This window comes from Suncus etruscus, chromosome 6 (assembly GCF_024139225.1).
Source record: "Suncus etruscus isolate mSunEtr1 chromosome 6, mSunEtr1.pri.cur, whole genome shotgun sequence".
In the NCBI taxonomy this organism is placed as follows: Eukaryota; Metazoa; Chordata; class Mammalia; order Eulipotyphla; family Soricidae; genus Suncus; species Suncus etruscus.
Genome location: NC_064853.1, coordinates 52,365,827 through 52,389,356, shown reverse-complemented (window position 1 = coordinate 52,389,356; position 23,530 = coordinate 52,365,827). Strand labels below are relative to the sequence as shown.

Below are 23,530 nucleotides of genomic sequence, written 5' to 3'. Positions count from 1 at the left end.
GGAGTTCATATATATATGAATACACACACACACACACACACAGGGAGTTCATATATATATATGAATACACACACACACATACACACACACACACACACACACGCGCGCCCTCTCTCTCATGGGTGTTGTTTTTTTTTTTCCTTAATTTTCCATTGGGCAAGAATAGTACATATTTATTGCGGAAAGCATGTAAATTATACTAATAAAACAAAGCAAATCTGTAAAAATGCATGTAGTTATTTTCCAGTTTTGAAAAAATTTAAAAGACTAGGAAATATTGTGTACCTGACTCAGGCTTGATCTCCAGCACTATATTATATTGTTGGCTTCACATTACTAAGTGCTTCTCTAAAGACCCCCAAGCACTGTCAGGGTGTCTCTGGATTACTTGGTCATTCACTGGTTGACCTGGTTGGGATGACCCAATCAGGGTGACCTGGCATCTTGGTTATCTGGGGTTGGGGCCATACCTGACAGTGTTCAGGGATTATTCCTGGCTCTGTAATTTGGATTACAGAGATTACTGTGGTGCACAGTGGATCATATGAGGTACTGGGGATTGCAAGGCAAGCACCCTACCCACTACATTATATTATTGCTCTGGCTCTCTCTTTTAGTTTTTTTGTTTGTTTGTTTGTTTGTTTGTTTGTTTTTGGGCCACACCTGGTGATACTTAGGGATTACTCCTGGCTATGAACTCAGAAATTGCTCCTGGCTTGGGGAACCATACGGAACACGGGGGGGCTAGAACTGCTGTCTGTCCTAGATCAGCGACATGCAAGGCAAGCACCCTACCGCTGTTCCACCACTCCGGCCATTTCCTCTTTTAGTTTTAATAATTTAAATTTATGTTATGAAAGGTTTAGCAGTGTACTAAGTTCTCTCTAGTCCTGTTTTTCTTGTTTTTATGTTATTGTTTAGATTTCAAAGAATGTTTCTAGGATAGAGAAATAGTACAGTGGGTGGGATGTTTGCCTTGTGTGCAGCCAACCTGGGTTCAATCCCCAACACCAGCAGTAATAGTTCCTGAGTGCAGTGCTAGGAGTAACCCCTGAGCATCACTGGGTGTGGCCCCTCTCAAAACAAAGAACAATTAAAAATAAAAGAGTTTCTAAACAAGGTGTTAAAATTCCACTTTATTTAGAAGGGAATATTTTTTATGGTACAAACGCCATTGCTGTTGTTAACTGTCAATTATGTGCAATGTATTGTGCCATGTAGATTATCTCTAGTTAATCCTTTCAAAGACTTGATGAAAAAAAAACACTGAAGGTGAGTAACCCAAATAATTTGTCCAGAACTTTACAATTAATGGTATCAAAGCAGGACTACTTAATTTTCATAGGTTTACTTGACTTCAAAAACCTGTGTTTTGGCTAGTCTCTTTTTGTTCCTCATTTTGTTGTTTGGTTTCTTTAAAGAGATAAAATATAAGTCTGTAATTGTACTTGAGTCAGGACAAAATTGAAGGCTAGCTAGTGCTTAGAAGTTGAAAGAAATCAAAGGTAGTTTACTTGAATGTGAGCTTAATTCAATGACTCCTTTTTAAAAAAAGAGGTGAGGTTAAACTTGTGGTCAATTTTCGTTTATATGCTTTGGATCAGTATGTTTAACTTTGGAATAGCCTTTCCCTACCATTAATGTGAAACACTGTCCAAACATATGAATACAGAATAGGACTACGGAACAGGAATATCTCTATATGACTGCAGAATTTTCTGGAGAAGGAAGCGTTTCCTAGACCACCACTGAGTATTTCCTTTCCTTTCCTCTATGTTCTAGGGTTTTCAGGGACCATCTGGGCTCTCTGCCTTTTTCCTAGAGGTAAGGTAGGTTTTTTAGGAGTTTCTAATTCTTCTCCAACTCTTCAGCCATTTTGCCTGTAGAGTGGATAAGGAGAAAAGGCAGAAGAGTTGTACAAACTGACAGGCTCTAGAATCCAGCATTTCTAATATGTTTTTGGCGTTTGAGGACACTGAGAACAGAGTCCTTATTATATGAGCACTTCCTGATTTAATCACAATGAATATAATGCAGGCAACTGTCTAGAATTTAGAATTTAAAAACGAGTGAAATGCTTACATCAAGAAACTTCTGGTCTGTTAACTATATGGGTTCTAAGGACACCCTCTCAGGGTTGTGGATTTTTTTTTTAATGTTTCCTATCTTGAATATGAACCATTTTGCTTTTAAAAAAAAGGTTTTAAAACTTTGAGACTAAGATTTCTAATTGAAACAGTCCTGTATATGTGGTTAATTTACTAATAAAAGGATAAAATGGAGGGGCAGAACAATAGTACAGTAGGTACAACATTTACCTTGTAAATGGCTGACCCAGGTCCAATCCCCAGGACCCCAGAATGGTTCCTAGAGCCTGCCAGGAGTGATCTCTGATCCCTGAGCGGGTATGGCTCAAAAGCAAAATAAAACAAAAAACAGGCTAGAATGAACTTAGATAATTTTGAAGGATAGCTCTATAAAATGATATTGATTTTTTTCCTGCTTTTTTGGGGCCACACTCAGCAGCACTCAAAAATCACTCTTGGCAGGTTCTGAGGACCATATGGGATGCTGGGGATCAAACCTGGTTAGCCACATATAAGGCAAATGCCTTATTTGCTGTGCCTCTGGCCCCTGGATTTTTTTTTTTTTTTTTTTTTTTTTTTTTGGTTTTTGGGCCACACCCGGCAGTGCTCAGGGGTTACTCTTGGCTGTCTGCTCAGAAACAGCTCCTGGCAGGCACAGGGGACCATATGGGACACCGGGATTCGAACCAGCCACCTTTGGTCCTGGATCAGCTGCTTGCAAGGCAAACGCCGCTGTGCTATCTCTCCGGGCCCGGATTTTTTTTTTTTTAAAGAAATACAATGTGGACTTAATATACACGGATAATTTGACTGACATGATTCATCTTTTTTTTTTTTCCTTTGGTGGTGGGGCCATTTGGTGTATGCTCAGGGCTTACTCCTAATGGCTTGAGGGACCATATAGGAAGCCAGTGATCGAACCCAGGTTGGTTGATTGCAGGGCAAGCACCCTACCCACTGTACTTTTGCTCCTGTCCCTGAAAATGTTTATTCTAATATTAATACAAGAAAGGAGATGATATCCCAGTTTTTTACTAAAAAGTTGGACATAGTTTTCAGTAGCCTATTAACATCAACTGATTTAATGTGGAATAAAGGATAATCTGAAAACTCTTAAGTCCCTATGCTTATATCTGGTCTGTCTTTGATGCAAGACTTTGTTTTTGTTTTGGGGGCAAATCTGGCAGTGCTCAAAGGGCTATTGCCAGCTAGATGCTTGGGAGTCTATGTTGCATTGGTTAGTGTCTTTATTATGATTATGATTTTTTTCCCCCACCACATTCAGATGTGCTTAGGGCTTACGCCTCTCTGTGCTTAGATATCACTCCTGGTGGGACTCAGGGTGCCAGGCATTGAATCCAGCAACCATACAGGGTTCCAGGGATCAAATCTAGTTTAGCCCTGTGCAAGGCAAACTCCCTAATTGCTGTTCTATCCCAGTGTTCTTTGAATCAAGGGCTTCTGCCTCCTTAGCATGTTCTGTATAACCCTTTCAACTATGTCCCCAGACCTGATTTATAGTCTCCTATTAATTTGCCCTTCTTTCATTTAGATGTTAGGATGAATGCTCAAAATATAGGCAATTATTACTGTATTATTATGTGCAAAGACTAATAATTAAAGCATTGAAATCACATGTTTGTGGAAATGCAAAAAAGTTGGCAAAGGATTTGGAACATACTGGTTTAGAATTTATTTCATCTTTTGTAGAGTAATTCGATTTGTAGTGAAACAAAGGCCAAAACAGCCTCATATTTGGGAATAGAAAATCTTGAATTTCAATTCGTCAATACTTTTAATGGTTCTGTAACTTTGGGACCAATTATGTAAACTTTCTGGATTTCCTTTGGACAAAAGGAAAGACTGAGGTAAATAGTCTCTTTTAGATATTGTATTATATGCATTAAATTAATGGCGTAAATTTAATGGCTTGTTTTGTCTTGGATGAATAGACTAGGAAAGAATTTTTGTGTGTATTTGTTTTGGTTTTGGGGCTTCTCTAAAGCTGGGGAATTGCTAAAGAGTTGTGCTTCTGGTTGCTCCTAGCAGTGTTCTTGGAACATCTAGTGCCTGGGATCAAACCCAGTTTTCCTCATCCAGAGCATGACACTCAACCCATTTACCTGTCTCTCTGGCTCAGGAAGGAGTGAGTAACTTGCGTTAGTGAACAGTGTCTTTTTTTTTTTTTTTTTTTTTTAGTGAACAGTGTCTTAAGAATTTTTATAATATTTATTTCTACATGAATATATGGAAATGTTGATTTCAAATTCTTCATTTTTAGCCGTTTATTAAAATAGGTCTCTAGTAAACTTTTTCTATATGACCATCCACATCCTCCCCCAATTCGTATAGCATATGACACAGTTGATTTTAAGGGGGGGGCACACCTGGCAGTGATCAGGGGTTACTCCTGGCTGTCTGCTCAGAAATAGCTCTTGGCAGGCACAGGGGACCATATGGGACACCGGGATTCGAACCAACCACCTTAGGTCCTGGATCGGCTGCTTGCAAGGCAAACGCTGCTGTGCTATCTGTCCGGGCCCAGACACAGTTGATTTTTAATAGAATGGATATGTGTGGGAAAAATACTAAGTAATTTGTAATTTAAGTATTTTTTGCTGAGTTATCTTGAGAATTATGAAGCTGTTTCATTAGAAAAATATAGGTATATCTAAGTATTGCCTGGGGAAGAGACTACTGAAAAAACTTGGCTAAAGGAAGACATGAATGTATAGAAGAGTTGCTTATGTTCTTTACACTGTTTTCTTTTTGGAATGAGTCAGTGAAGGTACTGTTTTATAAGCCATGAAAACATTTAAACTGGAATGTGGTTGTTTTCATAGTCAAGGAAAGCCTAGGAATGTTAAACCTGGGATTAACTATTTCAGCTCTGGCAAGAGAAAAGAGAAAGAGAAAGGATGTTTTCTGTAATTAGTAAGAGAAAACTATATTGAATCTAAAACTTAAGAAATTTAGTATAATTGTTCACTGAAAAATTTGTTATGTAAAGCTTTTGTTTTGTTTTGTTTTTGTTTTTGGGTCACACCCAGCAGCGCTCAGGGGTTACTCCTGGCTCTGCTCAGAAATAGCTCCTGGCAGGCTCAGGGGATCATATGGGATGCTGGGATTCGAACCACCGTCCTTCTTCATGCAAGGCAAATGCTTTACCTCCATGTTATTCCTCCAGCCCCTATGTTAAGCTTTTAATTTGTAGAGGAAATTGTTTTTAGCAAGAATTGAGAGCTTTTAAGAAGGGAAACATGAATATAGGTGTTCGATATTTCATATTACAAATATGGTGTGGTATATTTTTGGAGATTCTCTTATTTGAATTCAAAATAGTAAATGTAAGAAATAGAAATATAAAAAACATAATTTGAGGGGCCGGGCGGTGGCGCTAAAGGTAAGGTGCCTGCCTTACCTGCGCTACCCTAGGACGGACCACGGTTCGATCCCCCGGCGTCCCATATGGTCCCCCAAGCCAGGAGCGACTTCTGAGCGCATAGCCAGGAGTAACCCCTGAGCGTCACCGGGTGTGGCCCAAAAACCAAAAAAAAAAAAAAAAAACAAAACATAATTTGAAATTAAACCAAACTTTTACTAAATTACACCGCAACTAATTTTTTTAGTTTGTTTTTGGTTTTCGGTTTTTGGGCTACACCCGGTGACAGAAATCGCTCCTGGCTTGGGGGACCATATGGGATGCCCGGAGATTGAACCGCGTTCTGTTCTAGGCTAGTGCATGCAAGGCAGACGCCTTACCCCTTGTTCCATGTTTTGTTTTGTTTTGTTTTGTTTTGGGGTCACACCTGGCAGCGCTCAGGGGTCACTCCTGGCTCTGCGCTCAGAAATCGCTCCTGGCAGGCATAGGGTCCATATGGGATGCCAAGATTTGAACCCCGTCCTGGGTCGGCTGCATGCAAAGCAAAAGCCCTACTGCTGCTGTGCTATCTCTCTGGCCCCTATTCTTAATTTAAATAAAAGCACACAACAGTATCTTTAAGTAATACGGATAAATCTTGGCTGATGGGCAGGAATGATAATGGTAAGGTGAGTAAGGACCAGAGAGATAACATGGAGGTAGGGCATTTGTCTTGCATGCAAAAGGATGGTGGTTCGAACCGTGGCATCTCATATGGTCCCCTGAGACTGCCAGGAGTGATTTCTGAGCGTAGAAGTAACTCCTCCTGAGCGCTGCCCAAAAACCAAAAAAAAAAAAAAAAAAAAAGTTCTTGGCTTGCAATATATCCTCCCTAGTTTTCATCCCCAATACCCCATATGGTCCCCAAGCTTTGTCAAGAGTAAGCTCTGGGCCGGGCGGTGGTGTTAAAGGTAAGGTGCCTGCCTTGCCTGCGCTAACCTTGGACGGACCGCGGTTCGATCCCCCGGTGTCCCATATGGTCCCCCAAGCCAGGAGCAACTTCTGAGCACATAGCCAGGAGTAACCCCTGAGCGTCAAACGGGTGTGGCCCAAAAACCAAAAACAAAACAAAAAAACAAAACAAAAAAAAAGAGTAAGCTCTGTGCACCACTGGGTGTGGTCCCAAAACAAAAACTCTTGACTGTAGAGATAGAGATAGCTAGTATCCTTGATACTTCCTATGGCCCACCACTGCCAGGAATGATCCCTGAGCACAGTAGGATAGACCTCTGGCACCCCCCAAAACAGAGGATAAATCTAAACATGTAGTTAAAATTTTTTGAAAGTACCCCAAAGCCCATTTTATAGTTACATTTTACAGGGCTTTTAGACTGATGAAGTTTCCAGAAAGAAATATTAAGTCGGGCCTGGAGAGATAGCACAGCGATGTTTGCCTTGCAAGCAGCCGATCCAGGACCAAAGGTGGTTGGTTTGAATCCCAGTGTCCCATATGGTCCCCCATGCCTGCTAGGAGCTATTTCTGTGCAGACAGCCAGGAGTAACCCCTGAGCAATGCCGGGTGTGGCCCAAAAACAAACAAACAAACAAACAAAAAGAAATATTAAGTGTCAAACAGAGTTTTCTAACCTAGAACTCTTAGAATTGGGGCAAGGAGAGTGAAGAGCAGAAATTTTAATGTGTGTTAAATTATTTTTTAATTTAAAGAGCACGTGTGTTTGAGATTTAAATGTATCAAATGCACATTTGTGGTTTATTTATTAAAAGAAGTTGTTGGGCCATGAATGTCGGCTTTCAAAGTAGAAAAATTGTTCCAACACAACAGAATATTTGTTAACAAAAATCTTGACAACTTTCTGTAGCCTAGTACGACCTGTACAGCTTTAATACATGGGGGATTTTTGAAAGTCTTATCAATAGGATTGATATCTGTGCTCTGTCTCCTGTTTTTGTCTTAAGTTACTATGATGACTAGAATGCTCCATCAGGAGGTCAAGTTGGACTGTGGCTTGATTCACCAACAATTTGCTGGGCATTGCTAATCACGAATGTCTCATTGTTAAAATGCCAATTAAGGCAATTGAGGAAATTGAGTATTTTTAACTTCATTTGTGATTTATTTAAATTCATATTCAGATAGTCACACACCACTAATTGCTACCATATAGAACAAGTTAGAGAATAATTCTTTTTTTTTTTTTTGGTTTTTGGGCCACACCCTGTGACGCTCAGGGGTTACTCCTGGCTATGCGCTCAGAAGTCGCTCCTGGCTTCTTGGGGGACCATATGGGACGCCGGGGGATCGAACCGCGGTCCGTCCTAGGCTAGCGCAGGCAAGGCAGGCACCTTACCTCCAGCGCCACCGCCCGGCCCCGAGAATAATTCTTTAGTCACAAAAAGTTCTCTTCAACGACACTACACTATAGCAGCGTTTTTCTTTTTTTTTTCTTTTTTTGTGGTTTTTGGGTCACACCCGGCAGTGCTCAGGGGTTATTCCTGGCTCCAGGCTCAGAAATTGCTCCTGGCAGGCACAGGGGACCATATGGGGCGCCGGGATTCGAACCGATGACCTCCTGCATGAAAGGCAAATGCCTTACCTCCATGCTATCTCTCCGGCCCCAATATAGCAGCGTTTTTCAACCCAGGACTATATGCCCCTGTATGAATATTCTAAAAAGACCTTCAGAATATTCCGAGGAGACCACTGGTATACATTTCATCATTTGGCATAGCACAGCATGAGACTAGGGGTCCAACTAGTAGGACAGGGTGCCACCCGAAGGAACCAAGGACAGAAGAGGCCACAGTCAAAAAAAAAATGACTGACTGAATTTAACTTACCCCTCAAGATGACCATTGGTTTGCAGTAAGTCTCTGAGCAAGTACATTTGTTTCCCCATCATTTTAAAATAAAATGGAGGTGGAGTGTGGATGCTATGGTTGTCAAGAATATTTAACATGTAAACGGAAAACACTGCATAACTCTTTTCCTAAGGAAAAATACATCTTTAGAACATCATATAAAGCAGCTGTTGGTATGTTAGAGAACTAAATGTAAAAAGATGCCTACTAACTGTAAGCATAATAGTTTGTTGATTGAACAAATTTATGCTAATTATATCTTTGGAGGAACTGTAAATTATCATCACTTTTTCTATTTAGGTACTTAAAGCTTTCACCAAAGCACCCAGAATCAAATACGGCTGGAATGGACATCTTTGCTAAATTTTCTGCCTATATCAAGAATTCAAGGCCAGAGGCTAATGAAGGTAAAAAAAAATATTTTTAAAAATTTATCCCCTGCCCTACAATACCCCAAAAATCTCTATAAAAAATTGAAAACCAAACAATTATATTAGTATTAAAACCTAACTTAAAGACTTTGTCAGAGATTTGAGGGCAAACTAGGGTAAATCCTTAAATTGCGTGTGTGTGTGTGTGTGTGTGTGTGTGTGTTGAGAGAATTCCTAGCATGTAGTGGATATATGATAAAATGGTTATTGAATGAGTTTGTTTTCATATTCTTCTGAGATGTTACATGAAGGGGGCTATACAAAGAACTAAATGGTATCCTGAGAATAATGGATCAGGTGGTTTGTAGTGGTTGAAATAGATTGATAGAATTTAACTTAAACCGTTACTAGATTCTTTATGTACTTCTGTGTGTCAGAATAAATTCATCCTGATGGAGTTTTGGGAGTGTCAATTAGATTATCAAATCTTCAGATTTCTCTGTAGCTTCTAAAATAGGATATTAGAGGTTAGAGTCAGGTAATTTATTTGTTTTGTTTGTTTATTTGTTTTGGGGTTACACCTTTGGTGCTCAGGTCTTATTCCTGGCTCTGCACTTAAGAATCACTTTGGTGGTATTTGGGAGGACTCTGGGATGCCGAGGATCATCAACTGCATGCTTGCCTTACCCTCTGACCGCCAGAGTCAAGTCATTTTTCTTTAGGAACTATAAAACAAATGCAATTTTACGACTTTTAAAAATTAAAATATGGGCCCGGAGAGATAGCACAGCGGCGTTTGCCTTGCAAGCAGCCGATCCAGGACCTAAGATGGTTGGTTAGAATCCCGGTGTCCCATATGGTCCCCCGTGCCTACCAGGAGCTATTTCTGAGCAGACAGCCAGGAGTAAACCCTGAGTAACGCCGGGTGTGGCCCAAAAACCAAAAAATAAAATAAAATTAAATTAAAATTAAAATGCATCTTGGAGTTGGAGACTGCTGGTAGTGTGCTTGCCTTCCAAGTAGCTGATCTAGATTCAGTGCCTTGCACCCTCTGGTTCCCTGAGCCCATTAGTAGTGATCTCTGTGTACAGAGCCAAGAGAAAACACTGGACATCACCAGGTTATGGCCACAAACATAAAACTAAAACAAAACTTAAATGGTCTCTCCCCTCTCTTTCCTCACCCCCTGCCAAAATATATTTAGGAAATGACTATCTTAATCTACCAAATTTATGTATAGCAGAGGTAAACTTTGAAGAAGATGCTATTTAAGGAAGCATGTCTAACTCATTTTTAATTTTTCCTTAAGCAATGTTCTCTTTGTTGAAAGTTGTATATCGGGGGAATGGACTTTTAATTAAAAGTCATAATAATTGGGGCCGGAGAGGTGGTGCTAGAGGTAAGGCTTCTGCCTTGCAAGCGCTAGCCTAGGACAGACCGCTGTTCGATCCCCTGGTTTCCCATATAGTCCCCAAGTCGGGCGATTTTTGAGTGTATAGCCAGGAGTAACCCCTGAGCGTCAAACGAGTGTTGCCCCCCCACCCCCCAAAAAAGTCATAACAATATCCAGATAATTCTAAAAACACTTTGATTTAACATAGGTTTGAATTTTTGGATAATTTGATGGAGTTCTATTTTTATTTTTTTTTTTATGTTTTTGGTGGTGGTGTTGATGGTTCATTTTTTGCTCATACTCTTGCTCTCGCAGTAAATGAACAAAAACACCAAAGGGAAGAATACTGGAACCTGGCTAGCAATAACAAAATTTTTAGAGAACACTTGCTAATTTCCTTGTGGTATTTCAGTAGAAAGATATCTAAGCCATCAAGGCAGGATATTATTTTTTTTAATCATGTTTTAAAATTATTGCATTTTATAGTTTAGTATTGAATTTTAATGATTTTTTTTTTAGTAATGCTAACAAATATTTTTCTATAGTGAAGGGGATGGGGGGGAGAAATTCTTTTTCCCAAGTTTGGCTTTATATCTGTTAAATGTGTTCCAGTAGCCGCCTTTGTTTGGAAATAATTTTCTCTAGTAATTGGCTTTCTTTTTTCTGACTTATGTTTGTACTTTTCTATACTAAGTAAACAGTTACACTGGAGTCCCTCCTAACCATAGACTCTTTTCTGGTTTCCTTTTATATCCAGATGCTCTTGGCTGCTACATAGTTCTCTGAATTCTTAGTTTAAGTCATAATGTTTTTATTTTCCTATGTGGTTTTTGGAAACTGGAGGGTGGTTAAGTTTTCTGCCGCTTGGTGGTGAGGAAAAGAGGAGTAAAATGTTTTTTGCTTAAAAAAAGACCAATTGGTTTGGGAGATGGGTGGGGTGAGGAGAAAGTGACTCATGTAAGTATAACTTTGTGTTCTATTTTTTTCTTATCAATTCTTAAGTAGCCACCTACTCTTACTGTCCTTAGAATTCTGTAAATCAGTCTCCCAAACTTACTTGGCCCACCACCCTCTTGACAGAAATCACTAGCCCCTCCCCCATATCCCTTTTTTAAGTGAACGAACAGAAAGCTCCCCACTCTTATTATTATACCTAAGGCAACTACCCCCTCATTGGTTCCAGCAAATTCCAGTAGGGAATTGGGGTCTCTCTCTCTCTCTCTCTCTCTCTCTCTCTCTCTCTCTCTCTCTCTCTCTCTCTCTCTCTCTCTCTCCCTATCTATCTATCTATCTATCTATCTATCTATCTATCTATCTATCTATCTATCTATCTATCTATCTATCTATCTATCTATCTATCTATCTATAGCCTCCTTTGGGAAATACTACTGTAAACAAGTAAGAACAAACACCACAATAAGGTTACAGACTGTGTATTTTAGGAAGCTTTATATTACATTACCTATTGGTAAATAAGAATTCCAGCTGCTGGGGCCAGCGAGATAGCATGGAAGTAGGGAGTTTGCCTTGCATACAGAAGGTTGGTGGTTCAAATCCCAGCATCCCATATGGTCCCCTGAGCCTGCCAGGAGCAATTTTTGAGCATAGAGCCAGGAGTAACCCCTGAGCACTGCCGGGTGAGACCCCCCCAAAAAAACCAAAACCAAAACAAAACAACAAGAACAACAAAAAACAATTCCAGCTGCCAAGCAACTCCCCCACCCCCAACTCCCAGGTTCCTGTCATTACCATGAGACTTCAAAACACTACTTTAAGTTATTTTAGGGAATTAGTAGGTTTCCCCTATGTTTAAAATTTTTTTTAAAGAAGTTTTGGTTTTTGGGCCACACCCGGAAGTGCTCAGGTGTTTACACCTGGCTCTGCGCTCAGAAATTACTCCTGGCAGGCTCAGAAGACCATGTGGGATGCTGAGGATCAAACTTGGGTCAGTTCCATGCAAAGCAGACTCCCTACCTACTGTGTACCACTTGCTGCAGTTCTTTTATCTGACATTAAAATATCACGTGTTAGCCTAAACATTAGTGATTCACTTCCTTTCTTTTTTTTGTGGGGGAGAACAGAGCATACTCAGCAATGCGCAGGGATTACTTCCAGCTCTGATTTAGGAATTACTCCTAATTAAGGTGCTCAAGGGACCAACCATATGAGACACCAAGGATTGAATTCTTGTCAGTGTGCAATGCAAACACATTGCCTATTACACTGTTTTTCTTGCCCCTTACTCCTTATTTTATATATAAACAGTAAACAACTCACATAGAGATGGAGTTGTCATTTTACATGGTAAATGAGTGTTCTTGGTGTTTGGTTAGTAACGGATTTCTATTTTACAAATTTCAGTAAGTTTATTAAGAGTTGCAAGGATAGTTAGTTCAGCTGATAGGGCACTTGCCTTGCACTGGGATCAGTGCCCAGCATCTCACATGGTCTACTTAAACCCACCAGGAGTGAGTGAATTCTGTGTGCAGATCTAAGAGTAGGCACAGATCGGGACCAGAGCAAAAGCACAGTGGTAGGGCATTTGCCTTTGCCTTGCATGTGGCCAATCTGGAATAGACCTTGGTTTGATTCCCTGCATCCCATATGGTCCCTGGAGCCTGCCAGGGTGACTTTTGAGCTTAGAGCCAGGAGTAACCCCTGAGCACCACCAGGTGTGACCCCAAAACTAACGTCCCCCAAAAAAAGAGTAGGCACTGATGAGCATTGAAGGTATGGGGAGAAAGAAGGGAGAGAGGGAAAAATAAAAAGAAAACAATAAAAAGAGCTTGGTTCAAAGTAAGGGTTAGATCCCTGCGAGTCACAATACAGAGCTGGTGAAAGTGAAACCATAGGGCTATACTTAGATTGTGGTACAAAGTCAACAAATAAGATTTAAAGACTAAAGTAAAGGAAAATGCTGAATATAAATAGAAAATATTTTGGTAACATGTTCAGGTTTATTGAAGAGTATGTCAGTTATTTGAGCCTTAAAAGAAAAACGAGTGGTTAGGGGCCAGAATGGTTAAGGTTTAGGGTACAACGGGTAAAGCTAACCAAGTTTGGCCACCAACATCCATCCCATGTGGTCTCCCTAACCCACCACAGGCGATCCTGGAGTAAGACCTTACTACCTCTGAGTGTGGTCCCCACCCCCACCAAAAAATAAAATAATATAAAAGAAAGAATGGTAATTTCTTTTATGGGAAGTGTAGGTTATGACTTGTTATATAGATCTAAGTTTTGCCGGTTCTATATTTTGTTTTATAATAACTAAGCTCTCAACTGTTAATAGTTCATTAGCTTGTTAACTATAGACTATTCTTAAGTAGCAATGAAATCTGCTATTATACCATTATATTTTCTTTTTTTGTTCGTTTGTTTTGGGGCCATAGCCCACATTGCTCAGGAGTTAATCTTGGCTCTGGACTAAGGAATCATTCCTAGCAGGCATATAAACCAGGGATTGAATCTAGATTGCAAGGCAAACGTCCTACCCGCTGGACTATCCCCTGTCCCTATATTTTCTGAGACATAGTTCATAATGTTTTGATTTGTATTTTTAAGCAGAGGCAGTCCTTTTTTTATTGCAGATTTCTTACTGTTTTTCTCTTAATCTTTCTTTATCCTCCCCTCTCTTTTCTTTCTGGGAAAACATTCGGAAACAAATAATGATTGATGGTTGGTTTTCATTGTGGTAGAAAGAGATATTGTGTACCTACCCGTCTTTTCAAAAACCGGTTCTGTGTAGTGACCAGCATTTATAATATACTGACTTTTAATACTGTTGTAAACTATGATACCTTAAATTAAAAGAATTATTTGTAAAATATTATTCTTTATTGAAACTAATAGTAACTTTAAAAAGGAAGTAATCAGGGGCTGGAGCGATAGTGCATTGGTAGGGTGTTTGCCTTTCACATGGCTGATCCAGGAAGGACCTCGGTTTGATCCCCAGCGTCCCATATGTCCCCCAAGCCAGGAGCGATTTCTGAGCACATAGCCAGGAGTAACCTGAGTGTGGCCCAAAAACAAAAACCAAAAAAGGAAGTAATCATGTCTTTTTGTTTCTTCCTTGTGAAGTATTACTGTCTTCTATAACAGATGTGATTTTGTTATAATACTTCTCTTCTGCTTTGCATTTACTCATTTAGGTAATGTGTCCTTATTAAAATAATTAAAATAGAAATGAAGTTAATATTGGGGCCGAAGTGATAGCACAGCATGTAGGGTGTTTGCCTTGCACGTAGCTGACCCAGGCTTTGATGCCCTGCATCCTATATGTTCCCCCAAGCCTGCCAGGAGTGATTTCTGAGCTCAGAGCCAGGAGTAATCTCTGAGCACTGCTGGGTGTGGCCCCAAACCAAAACCAAAACAAAACAAAAAAGAAAAAAATAAAGTTAATGCAGTTTTGATCTTTTAAATCATGTCATTTAATATTTACTGCAATACTGCAATTTAAATATATTTTGTAAATATGTGCAAATGTATATATTTATATCCTCCAGTGTTTTATGTGTAGAATTCCTTTTATGTAAAAATAGAGATCTACTTAATTTTTTATTTTTGTTTTTGGGCCACACGCAGTGACGCTCAGCAATTACTCCTGGCTATGCGCTCAGAAATCACTCCTGGGGGCTGGCACGGTGGCTCTAGAGGTGTCTAGAGGTGTCTGCCTTGCCAGCGCTAGTCTAGGACAGCTAGTCTAGGACGTACCGAGGTTCGATCCCCCGGTGTCCCATATGGTCCTCCAAGCCAGGATCGACTTCTGAGTGCATAGCCAGGAGTAACCCCTGAGCGTCACCCGGTGTGGCTCAAAAACAAAAAGAAAAGAAAAGAAATCACTCCTGGCTTGGGAACATATGGAACGCTGGGGGATTGAACCGTGGTTCATCCTAGGTTAGTGAGTACAAGGCAGATGCCCTACCACTTACACCACCGCTCTGGCCCCATAGATCTACTTAAGTTTTTAGAAGTACTGCTTAATATTATATATGGATTTTAGTTATATTATTTAGATTGTCTTGAACATATTTTATTACAACTAATACCACTACCAATGAATGTTCTTATGCTAGATTCTGAAAAGATTGGTCTTTTCCTAGAAAATATGGATTGTACATAGGAAGAAAATATAAATTTACATTGCACACATCTCTTTAAATAATTTATATGAACATGGGGCTGGAGAGATAGCATGGAGGTAAGGCATTGCCTCACATGCAGAACGACGGTGGTTCGAATCCCGGCATTCCATATGGTCCCCCGAGCCTGCCAGGAGCGAGTTCTGAGCCTAGAGCCAGGAGTAACCCTGAGTGCTGCTAGGTGTGACCTAAAAAATCAACCCCCCCCCCAATTTATATGAACAATTCAGTCAAAATCAATAATAGAAATTTAGTGTTTAAGTTATATTAAGTGTAAAGTATTTTTGTGGAAAGTTTTACCAGTTTATATTTACACTAATGTGAAAATGTTTGTTCCTTACACTTACATTCTGAGTGAGAGACAGAAATTAATATCTTTGAAAGAGATAAGAGAATATGGATATCTTCCGTATTTTGCTCTTTTTAGAGGCCAGAAAAGGTGATTTTCAAAATCAATTTTGAATTGATTACATGACTTTTATTAGTTAATAGTTTCCTTTTGGAAAGCTTTTGCAATAACCTTCTTTTACATGCCAGCATTATTACTACATTAGGAATATTAACATATAAATGCACTATTTACACAGATCACAGGACAAGAAGTTACTTTCTGATGGCTTGCTATTGCCATCTAGTGGTTAACCTTGACACTTCTTTATTTTAACCAATTTAAATTCTTTATTTTTTGAATGCACACTCATCCAGGTTTACTCCTTGCTCTGTGCTTAGGATCACTCCTGGCGGAGCTTGAGGAAACCATATGAAGTGCTGGGAATTGAATCCAGGTTAGCCTCAGACAAGGCAAGAACTTTACCCACTGTACTGTCAGTCTGGCCCTGAATGATTGGTACCTCTGTTTGCTGTTCTATATGAGGATTATAAAATTTATATTAAACAAGTTTATTACTTTGCTTTTGCACTACATCCATTATTTTTTTATATTTATTATTTTGACATTGCAATGCTCAAGGGTTATTCCTTACTTTGTGCTTAGGGATCACTCCTAAAAGGCTTGGGAGATCATATGGGATACCAAGGATTGAACCCAGGTCTCCTGTAAGGCAAAAAGTGCCCTATCCACCCCACTGTACTATCACTTTAGTCCTATTCTGACATTTTTATTTATGTTTGTTTTTTGGGGGACCACATCTGACTGCTCAGGGGCCACTCTTGCCTCTGTACTTAGGAATCTCCCCTGGCAGGCTTAGGAAACCATATGGGATATCACAGATTGAACCAGGTGCCAGGAATCGAACCTAGGTCGGCCTTATGCAAGGCAAGTGCCCTATCTGCTGTACTATTGCTCTGGCCCTTGACATTCTTAACTGAAACATTACTAGCATTCTAGTTAGGTATAGGAATTTAGTTTAATTGCAGATGCTTTGCTAAGTAATTCTAATCAAATAGTAATTGTAATGCTGGGGGCCGGAGAGATAGCATGGAGGTAAGGCGTTTGCCTTTCATGCAGGAGGTCATCGGTTCAAATCCCGGCACCCCATATGGTCCCCCGTGCCTGCCAGGAGCAATTTCTGAGCCTGGAGCCAGGAATAACCCCTGAGCACTGCCGGGTGTGACCCAAAAACCACAAAATAAATAAATAAATAAATAAGTAATTGTAATGCTTTTTATAGACTAATTCTAGTCGGTGCCTTACATCTTGTGCTTAGAAACATTATAAGAATTATATGCAGGGGCTGGAATGATAGCACAGTGGGTAGGGCATTTGCTTTATGTATGGCTGACCCCAGTTCAATCTTCAGCATCACATATGGTCCCCCGAGCCTGCCAGCAGTGATTCCTGAGTGCAGAGCCAGGAAGTAATCCTTGAGCATCGCCAGGTATGGCTGAAACCCCCCCCCCAAGAATCATATTTAATAAGCTTAGAAGAATCATTCAGTAAGTTTAGAATATTTTATCTTTGTATATTTTTATTTTTGCTCTGACCACAGGAAGGAACTATTTTAAGTACAGAATTTCATGAAATAGTATAAATCTGACATAGGACAAAGCTTAATTATTTTGCAAAGAATAATAAGCAATAAAGATTGATAATTAAGAACATAAGGGAGGGGCCGGCAAGGTGGTGCTAGAGGTAAGGTGTCTGCCTTGCAAGCGCTAGCCAAGGAAGGACCGCGGTTTGATCCCCTGGCGTCCCACATGGTCCCCCCAAGCCAGGGGCAATTTCTGAGCACTTAGCCAGGAATAACCCCTGAGCATCAAATGGGTGAGGCCGAAAACAAAAAAAAAAAAAAAAAAAAAAAAAAAAAAGAACATAAGGGAAAATTTGCTCCTGATAAAAAATAGTAAATCTCAGTAGGAAGAACATGTTCCAGGGAAATGCTTCATAGTCACATATAGGGGACTGGAGAGACAATAAAGCAACATAAAAGCCACTTTTCTTGCATGTGCCTGATCCAGATTCATCCCTGGCACCCTATATCGTCCCTTAGGCTGACCAGTCGTGATCCCTGAGTGCAGAATGAGGAGTAAACTCTGAGCACAGTCTGGGTGTGGCCCTAAAACAAAAGCCAAAACAATGTCAGATCCAGCAGCCTGAAAAATGATGATATCTATAACAAAGTTGGATTTAACTCAGGAAAGCTTGTTTAAACACTAAAAAATAAACATGTTGGGGCCGGAGAGATAGCACAGTGGTGTTTGCCTTGCAAGCACCTGATCCAGGACCTAAGGTGGTTGGTTCGAATTCTGGCATCCCATATGGTCCCCCGTGCCTGCCAGGAGCTATTTCTGAACAGATAGCCAGGAGTAACCCCTGAACAATGCCGGCTGTGGCCCAAAAACCAAACAAACAAAAACATGTTATAGTTTGATTGGATAAACAAAATGTTGAGTATTTTAATAGAGATAGAAAAACACTTGACAACATTTAATACTATGATAAAAATGATATTTATTTTGGGATTTTTGGGCTACTCACAGCAGAACTCGAGTTATTTCTACACTCAGGAATTACTCCATATACTGCTCAGAGAACTATGTAGCATTCTAAGGATCAAACCTGATTCAACCGCATAAAAGGCAAATACCCTATTTGCTGTACTATTGCTTTGGTTTCCAAAAATGACACTTATTTTAAGAAATCATAGTTGGGGCCGGGTAGGTGGCGCTGGAGGTAAGGTGTCTGCCTTGCAAGCGCTAGCCAAGGAAGGACCTCGGTTCGATCCCCCAGCGTCCCATATGGTCCACCCAAGCCAGGGGCGATTTCTGAGCACATAGCCAGGAGTAACCCCTGAGCGTCAAACGGGTGTGGCCCAAAAACCAAAAAAAAAAAAAGAAATCATAGCAAACTAGATATAACAAGGAAATTCCTCAATCTAACCAAAACCAAGAAGCTATTTAAAAAAAAAGAAAAAGGGGCCGGGTAGGTGGCGCTGGAGGTAAGGTGTCTGCCTTGCAAGCGCTAGCCAAGGAAGGACCGCGGTTCGATCCCCCGGCGTCCCATATGGTCCCCCCAAGCCAGGGGCGATTTCTGAGCACATAGCCAGGAGTAACCCCTGAGCGTCAAGCGGGTGTGGCCCAAAAACCAAAAAAAAAAAAAAAAAAAAAAAAGAAAAAAAGAAAAAGAAAAAGCTCTTACAAGTATCATACTTTTTTTTTTTTTTTTTTTTTTTTTTTTGGTTTTTGGGCCACAACCGGCAGTGCTCAGGGGTGACTCCTGGCTGTCTGCTCAGAAATAGCTCCTGGCAGGCACGGGGGACCATATGGGACCCCGGGATTCGAACCAACCACCTTTGGTCCTGGATTGGCTGCTTGCAAGGCAAATGCCGCTGTGCTATCTCTCCGGGCCCACAAGTATCATACTTAATGGGGGCAAGTAGTGAACCTTTTCCTTTTGAGTTGGGAACTAGCATAATCCTTATTGTTATTGTTGAGCTAGAGAGACTGTTAGTACAAAGTAAGCAAAAAGAAAGGAAGGAAGGAAGGAAGGAAGGAAGGAAGGAAGGAAGGAAGGAAGGAAGGAAGGAAGGAAGGAAGGAAGGAATAGAAGTAGTAGAATTTAAAAGAAAAGAAATAATTGTTTGTTTTTTGGGCCACACCGGGTGACACTCAGGAAAGGAAGGAAGGAAGGAAGGAAGGAAGGAAGGAAGGAAGGAAGGAAGGAAGGAAGGAAGGAAGGAAGGAAGGAAGGAAGGAATAGAAGTAGTAGAATTTAAAAGAAAAGAAATAATTGTTTGTTTTTTGGGCCACACCGGGTGACACTCAGGTGTTACTGAAATCCCTCCTGGCTTGAGGGACCATATGGAACGCCTGGGATTGACCCTCAGTCCGTCTGCCCCGGCCCCAATTGTTACATTCTTATGTATTTATTTATTGGTAGAGGAGTCCTCCCAAGCAGTCCTCAGGGGGTCCTAGAGCCACTCTTAGTGTTCCTCATGCTCAACAGTACAGGGGCCACCAAGACATCTGGGGGTGCTCAAGAGACGACGTGATACTAGGAGTTGAAGCTGGGTCTTTGCATACCAGGCATGTGCTGCAGCCCTGGGAGCTTTCTCCCTTGCCCAGTTTTTCTTTTCTTTTTTGGTTTTTGGATCATACCCAGCAGTGCTCAGGGGTTACTCCTGGCTCTACGCTCAGAAATCACTCCTGGCAGGCTCGGGAGACCATATGGGATGCCGGGATTCGAACCACCATCCTTCTGCATGCAAGGCAAACACCTTATTTCCATGCTCTTTCTGGCCCTGAGTTTTTTTTTTTTTTTTTTTTTTTTATTCTTAAAATAGTTTTTGTGTATGGGGGAAAATACATAGAGATAGAAAGGAATTAAACAAAATTTTAAATTCATCACCATGAAATACATAGTTTCAAAGTTGTTAATGGTTGAGTCTCATACAGTGTTCCAACACCCATCTCTTTACTAGTGTGTTTCCTGCCCCCAATGTCCCTAGCCTTCCTCTATGACAGACATCTCTGTCTGTCAGTCCGCCCGTCGTCCATCTGTTTCGTTTTTTTCCTGGGAAATGAAAGCCAAGACTAGCCATAGTGATCTTAAAAAAAGTGGGGGTGGAGGGCTTGCTTAAAAACTTAGACTTATTATAATGACTTTTTATAAAGCTAACACTAATTAAAACTTTGTTACTAACTCAAGAATTGAAAAACAGAACAGTACAGCACATTCTGGTGTCAAGAAATATATGTTTCAAATCTTCCACAGGAAGTATTTCCAAGTGATTGTAGATATAAAATGTGAATGGTATATAACAATGTCTTCAGGAACACGGTCCATCTTTCTTTCAGCATTGGAGAGAGGTCTCTTGAAAACACTCCAGAAACTGGATGAATATCTGAATTCTCCCCTCCCTGATGAAATCGATGAGAATAGTATGGAAGACATTAAGTTTTCTACACGGAAGTTCCTGGATGGCAATGAAATGACACTAGCTGACTGCAATCTGCTACCCAAACTGCATATTGTCAAGGTAGGTGTGAAGGATGTTGTGGCTTTTCTTCTTTAGACCTAGTGTTCTGCTTCTTCAACATTCTATCTACCTACTAAGTTATTCCTTTGTATATAAGTCTTCTCTGATTTCCTGTGTACAACTAAGAACCCCCAATAGTCTTAATTAATGCTATGTAGATAGCATATCTAATGATATCTCAGTGAGATAACTCATAGTTAAAGAAGTGGAAAAATACAAATATCTTAAAATTGGGGACATTTGGAAAGGATTATATTTTTTCTATGTAAATATAAAAGATGTTATAAGTAATTTTGAATTGGAATTTGTTACACCAGTTTATCATTGTCAGGTTCTCTGATCTTTATCTGTACAAGGTAAAAAAAAAATATTGTGCATTGACTGTGAGACACTGTGCTAAATAGAATAGTAATAAGTAATACTTGTAAGGTCAAAAAACAAAGATCAAGATAAAACTCCAGATTAAAAAAAAAAAGAACTGGAGAAATCGTAAACATGCTGAGCTTTGAGTTCTAGCTTTTCTCCAAACAAAAAATAAAGACAAACAAACCATTTAAAAAGTAGTACTTTTGTTTTGGGACCACAGCGGCTGTGCTCAGGGACTATATTTCCTCTTACTTTTTTTCTTGGAGGTTACATTCACTGGTGCTCAGGGAACCATGCAATGCTGAAGATTAAACCATGCCTCGAGTATGCAACATTAGCTAAAGGAGCATTAGCCCTTTGAGTGGTCTCTCTAGCCCTAGACCAGTGTGCTTTAAAATATTTATTCAGTGTTAACACTTGGCTGTGTCCAGATGGCCAACATTAGCATTGTAATCACAGTCACACTTCTGAGTGTCTGTTATGGTTTGCAAATCTTGTCATTATTTGACATGTAGTTAGAATGACGGTGGCAATCTCCCCCACCCCTAAATGAATAGTTTAGCTTAATGTTGGAGCTATATCTGGTTTATATGATCTGGCAAATAAATGTTGATGTCTTATCCCTTTTATATTTCAGGTGGTGACCAAAAAATACCGCAACTTTGATATCCCGAAAGGAATGACTGGCATCTGGAGATACTTAACTAATGCTTATAGTAGAGATGAATTTACCAATACCTGTCCCAGTGATAAGGAGGTAGAAATAGCATATAGTGATGTAGCCAAAAGACTTACCAAGTAAAATAGCACTTATAAGAGAGATGTCTTCTCATCTTCCCCTAAGAACATGGCTTTTCTTAACAGACTGCTCCTTCCTGTGAAGTTACAATTTTATTTTGCATGATCATGCAGTTATTCAAGATTAGGAAAAAGGATAGACAAGATATAGTAGCTAACTTGAAATATACACTCCTAAGCAGTATTATTTCAAAATTCTTTTACCCTATCTCACCTTGCCTTTATTCTCCTCCTATAATTTGGAGACACTCCATCATAAAACTTTTCATTTTAGAGATAGTTTGCCCACTCTAGAACTCTCACTGCCCAGTCCATTCCTTGTGTATAGATGGCAGAGATTTTGAGGTGTAATGTTTAACTGTTAACTTCTAAAATAGTAACCATGTATTCCATCAGTTAGCCCAAACTGGTGCATTAGCGTGGTACAAGGGGTATTTATGTATTTGGGGAATTGTATTTTATTTAGTAAGAGTATATGAAAGGATTGCTACTGTATCAAAACAATCTGTTCAACTTAGTCTATCCTGGATTTGTACTAATAGGATATTAGGTCCAGTATAGGAAATCTACAGAAAGTCACAATACATTTTGCTATTTTATTCTGTACATGGATTTTTTTACTTTTAATTAAAGGCATTTAATAAACCATCATGCCAATTAGAATATCTGACAACATGTAGAAGTGGAAAGTTTAGAGGGAGAGCTGTATTCCTAAAATCATTTCGAGCATTTGGTCTTTGTTAGAAATCAGTAGATGCCTGATACACTCTGCTTAAATGTGTGGCTTTGTGTATGTGCTCAGCCCAGTGCCATTCATTCGGAACATTATCACTTTCTTCCTTTATTCTAAAAAGCTCTTTTAGGTAAGCACAGGCCTTGACATTGTAGATCTTTTGAGCAACACTACATTAACTGACATTTAATTGAGTTAGCAATAGCTATCTAATGATTATAATTTAAAAATTAATGTAGAAATTATCCTGAGAAACTTAGGGTGGATTTATCAAAATATCAAGTAGATTTTTGTTTCTAAAGCATATTTATTTAATGTGGATATCTAAAAAATATACACTGTTCATCTTATATTTGAAACAGGATAAATTAAAGAAAAGCTAAAATGTAACTGTTATGGGTAGGCATTTACCATAGTTTTATTTTACCACATTTATTATACTTCAGTTAATTTTTTCTACAACCATATTGAAAAACAGCACTCTGTATGTTTGGTTTTCAAATTGAAGTCCTAAACCAAGATGGTTGTGCTCTAACATGATAGGATAAACTTGGTGAAAATAAAAACAAATATTTGTATGTATTTATTCATTTTGTTTTTAAATGAACTTTTCTAAGGACTAGTCCAAAGACTGTGGATGTGACTATAATATATTTTGGTAATTTTTTATACCTAGCTTGTTTAAGAAGTACTATTTCTTATAGACTGCTCTGGGAAATTTCAAGTGTATTGCTTTAAAATGGCAATGTTTTTCCCCTTTTGATATCTTAACAGTAAGCGCTGGCTTTATGGAAGCAATCTAGCTTTTTATAAGTATGCCACATTTTTTTAACCTATCAGTAATTAATTAGTTTGGTATAGAAAGATAAGAAAAGCTCCATATTATCCCCTGGCTCAGGGAGATTTTTTTGATTAATTTTTTTTGGAACTCCTTATTATGGATCAAACTCCCTTATTATGAG

General features: G+C 39.5%; 1 protein-coding gene across 1 annotated transcript in view; it reads left to right on the top strand.

Moving 5' to 3' along the window:
- The window catches only part of CLIC4 (chloride intracellular channel 4), a 71,097-nt gene extending 47,947 nt beyond the window's left edge, over positions 1-23,150 (top strand). Inside the window, exons 4-6 of the mRNA XM_049775011.1 lie at positions 8,629-8,735; positions 20,490-20,671; positions 21,675-23,150. Coding sequence (XP_049630968.1) covers positions 8,629-8,735; positions 20,490-20,671; positions 21,675-21,839 — 454 coding nt within the window. The 3' untranslated portion in view covers positions 21,840-23,150. The remainder of the gene's footprint in view (positions 1-8,628; positions 8,736-20,489; positions 20,672-21,674) is intronic.
- The last annotated feature ends 380 nt before the right edge of the window (positions 23,151-23,530 follow it).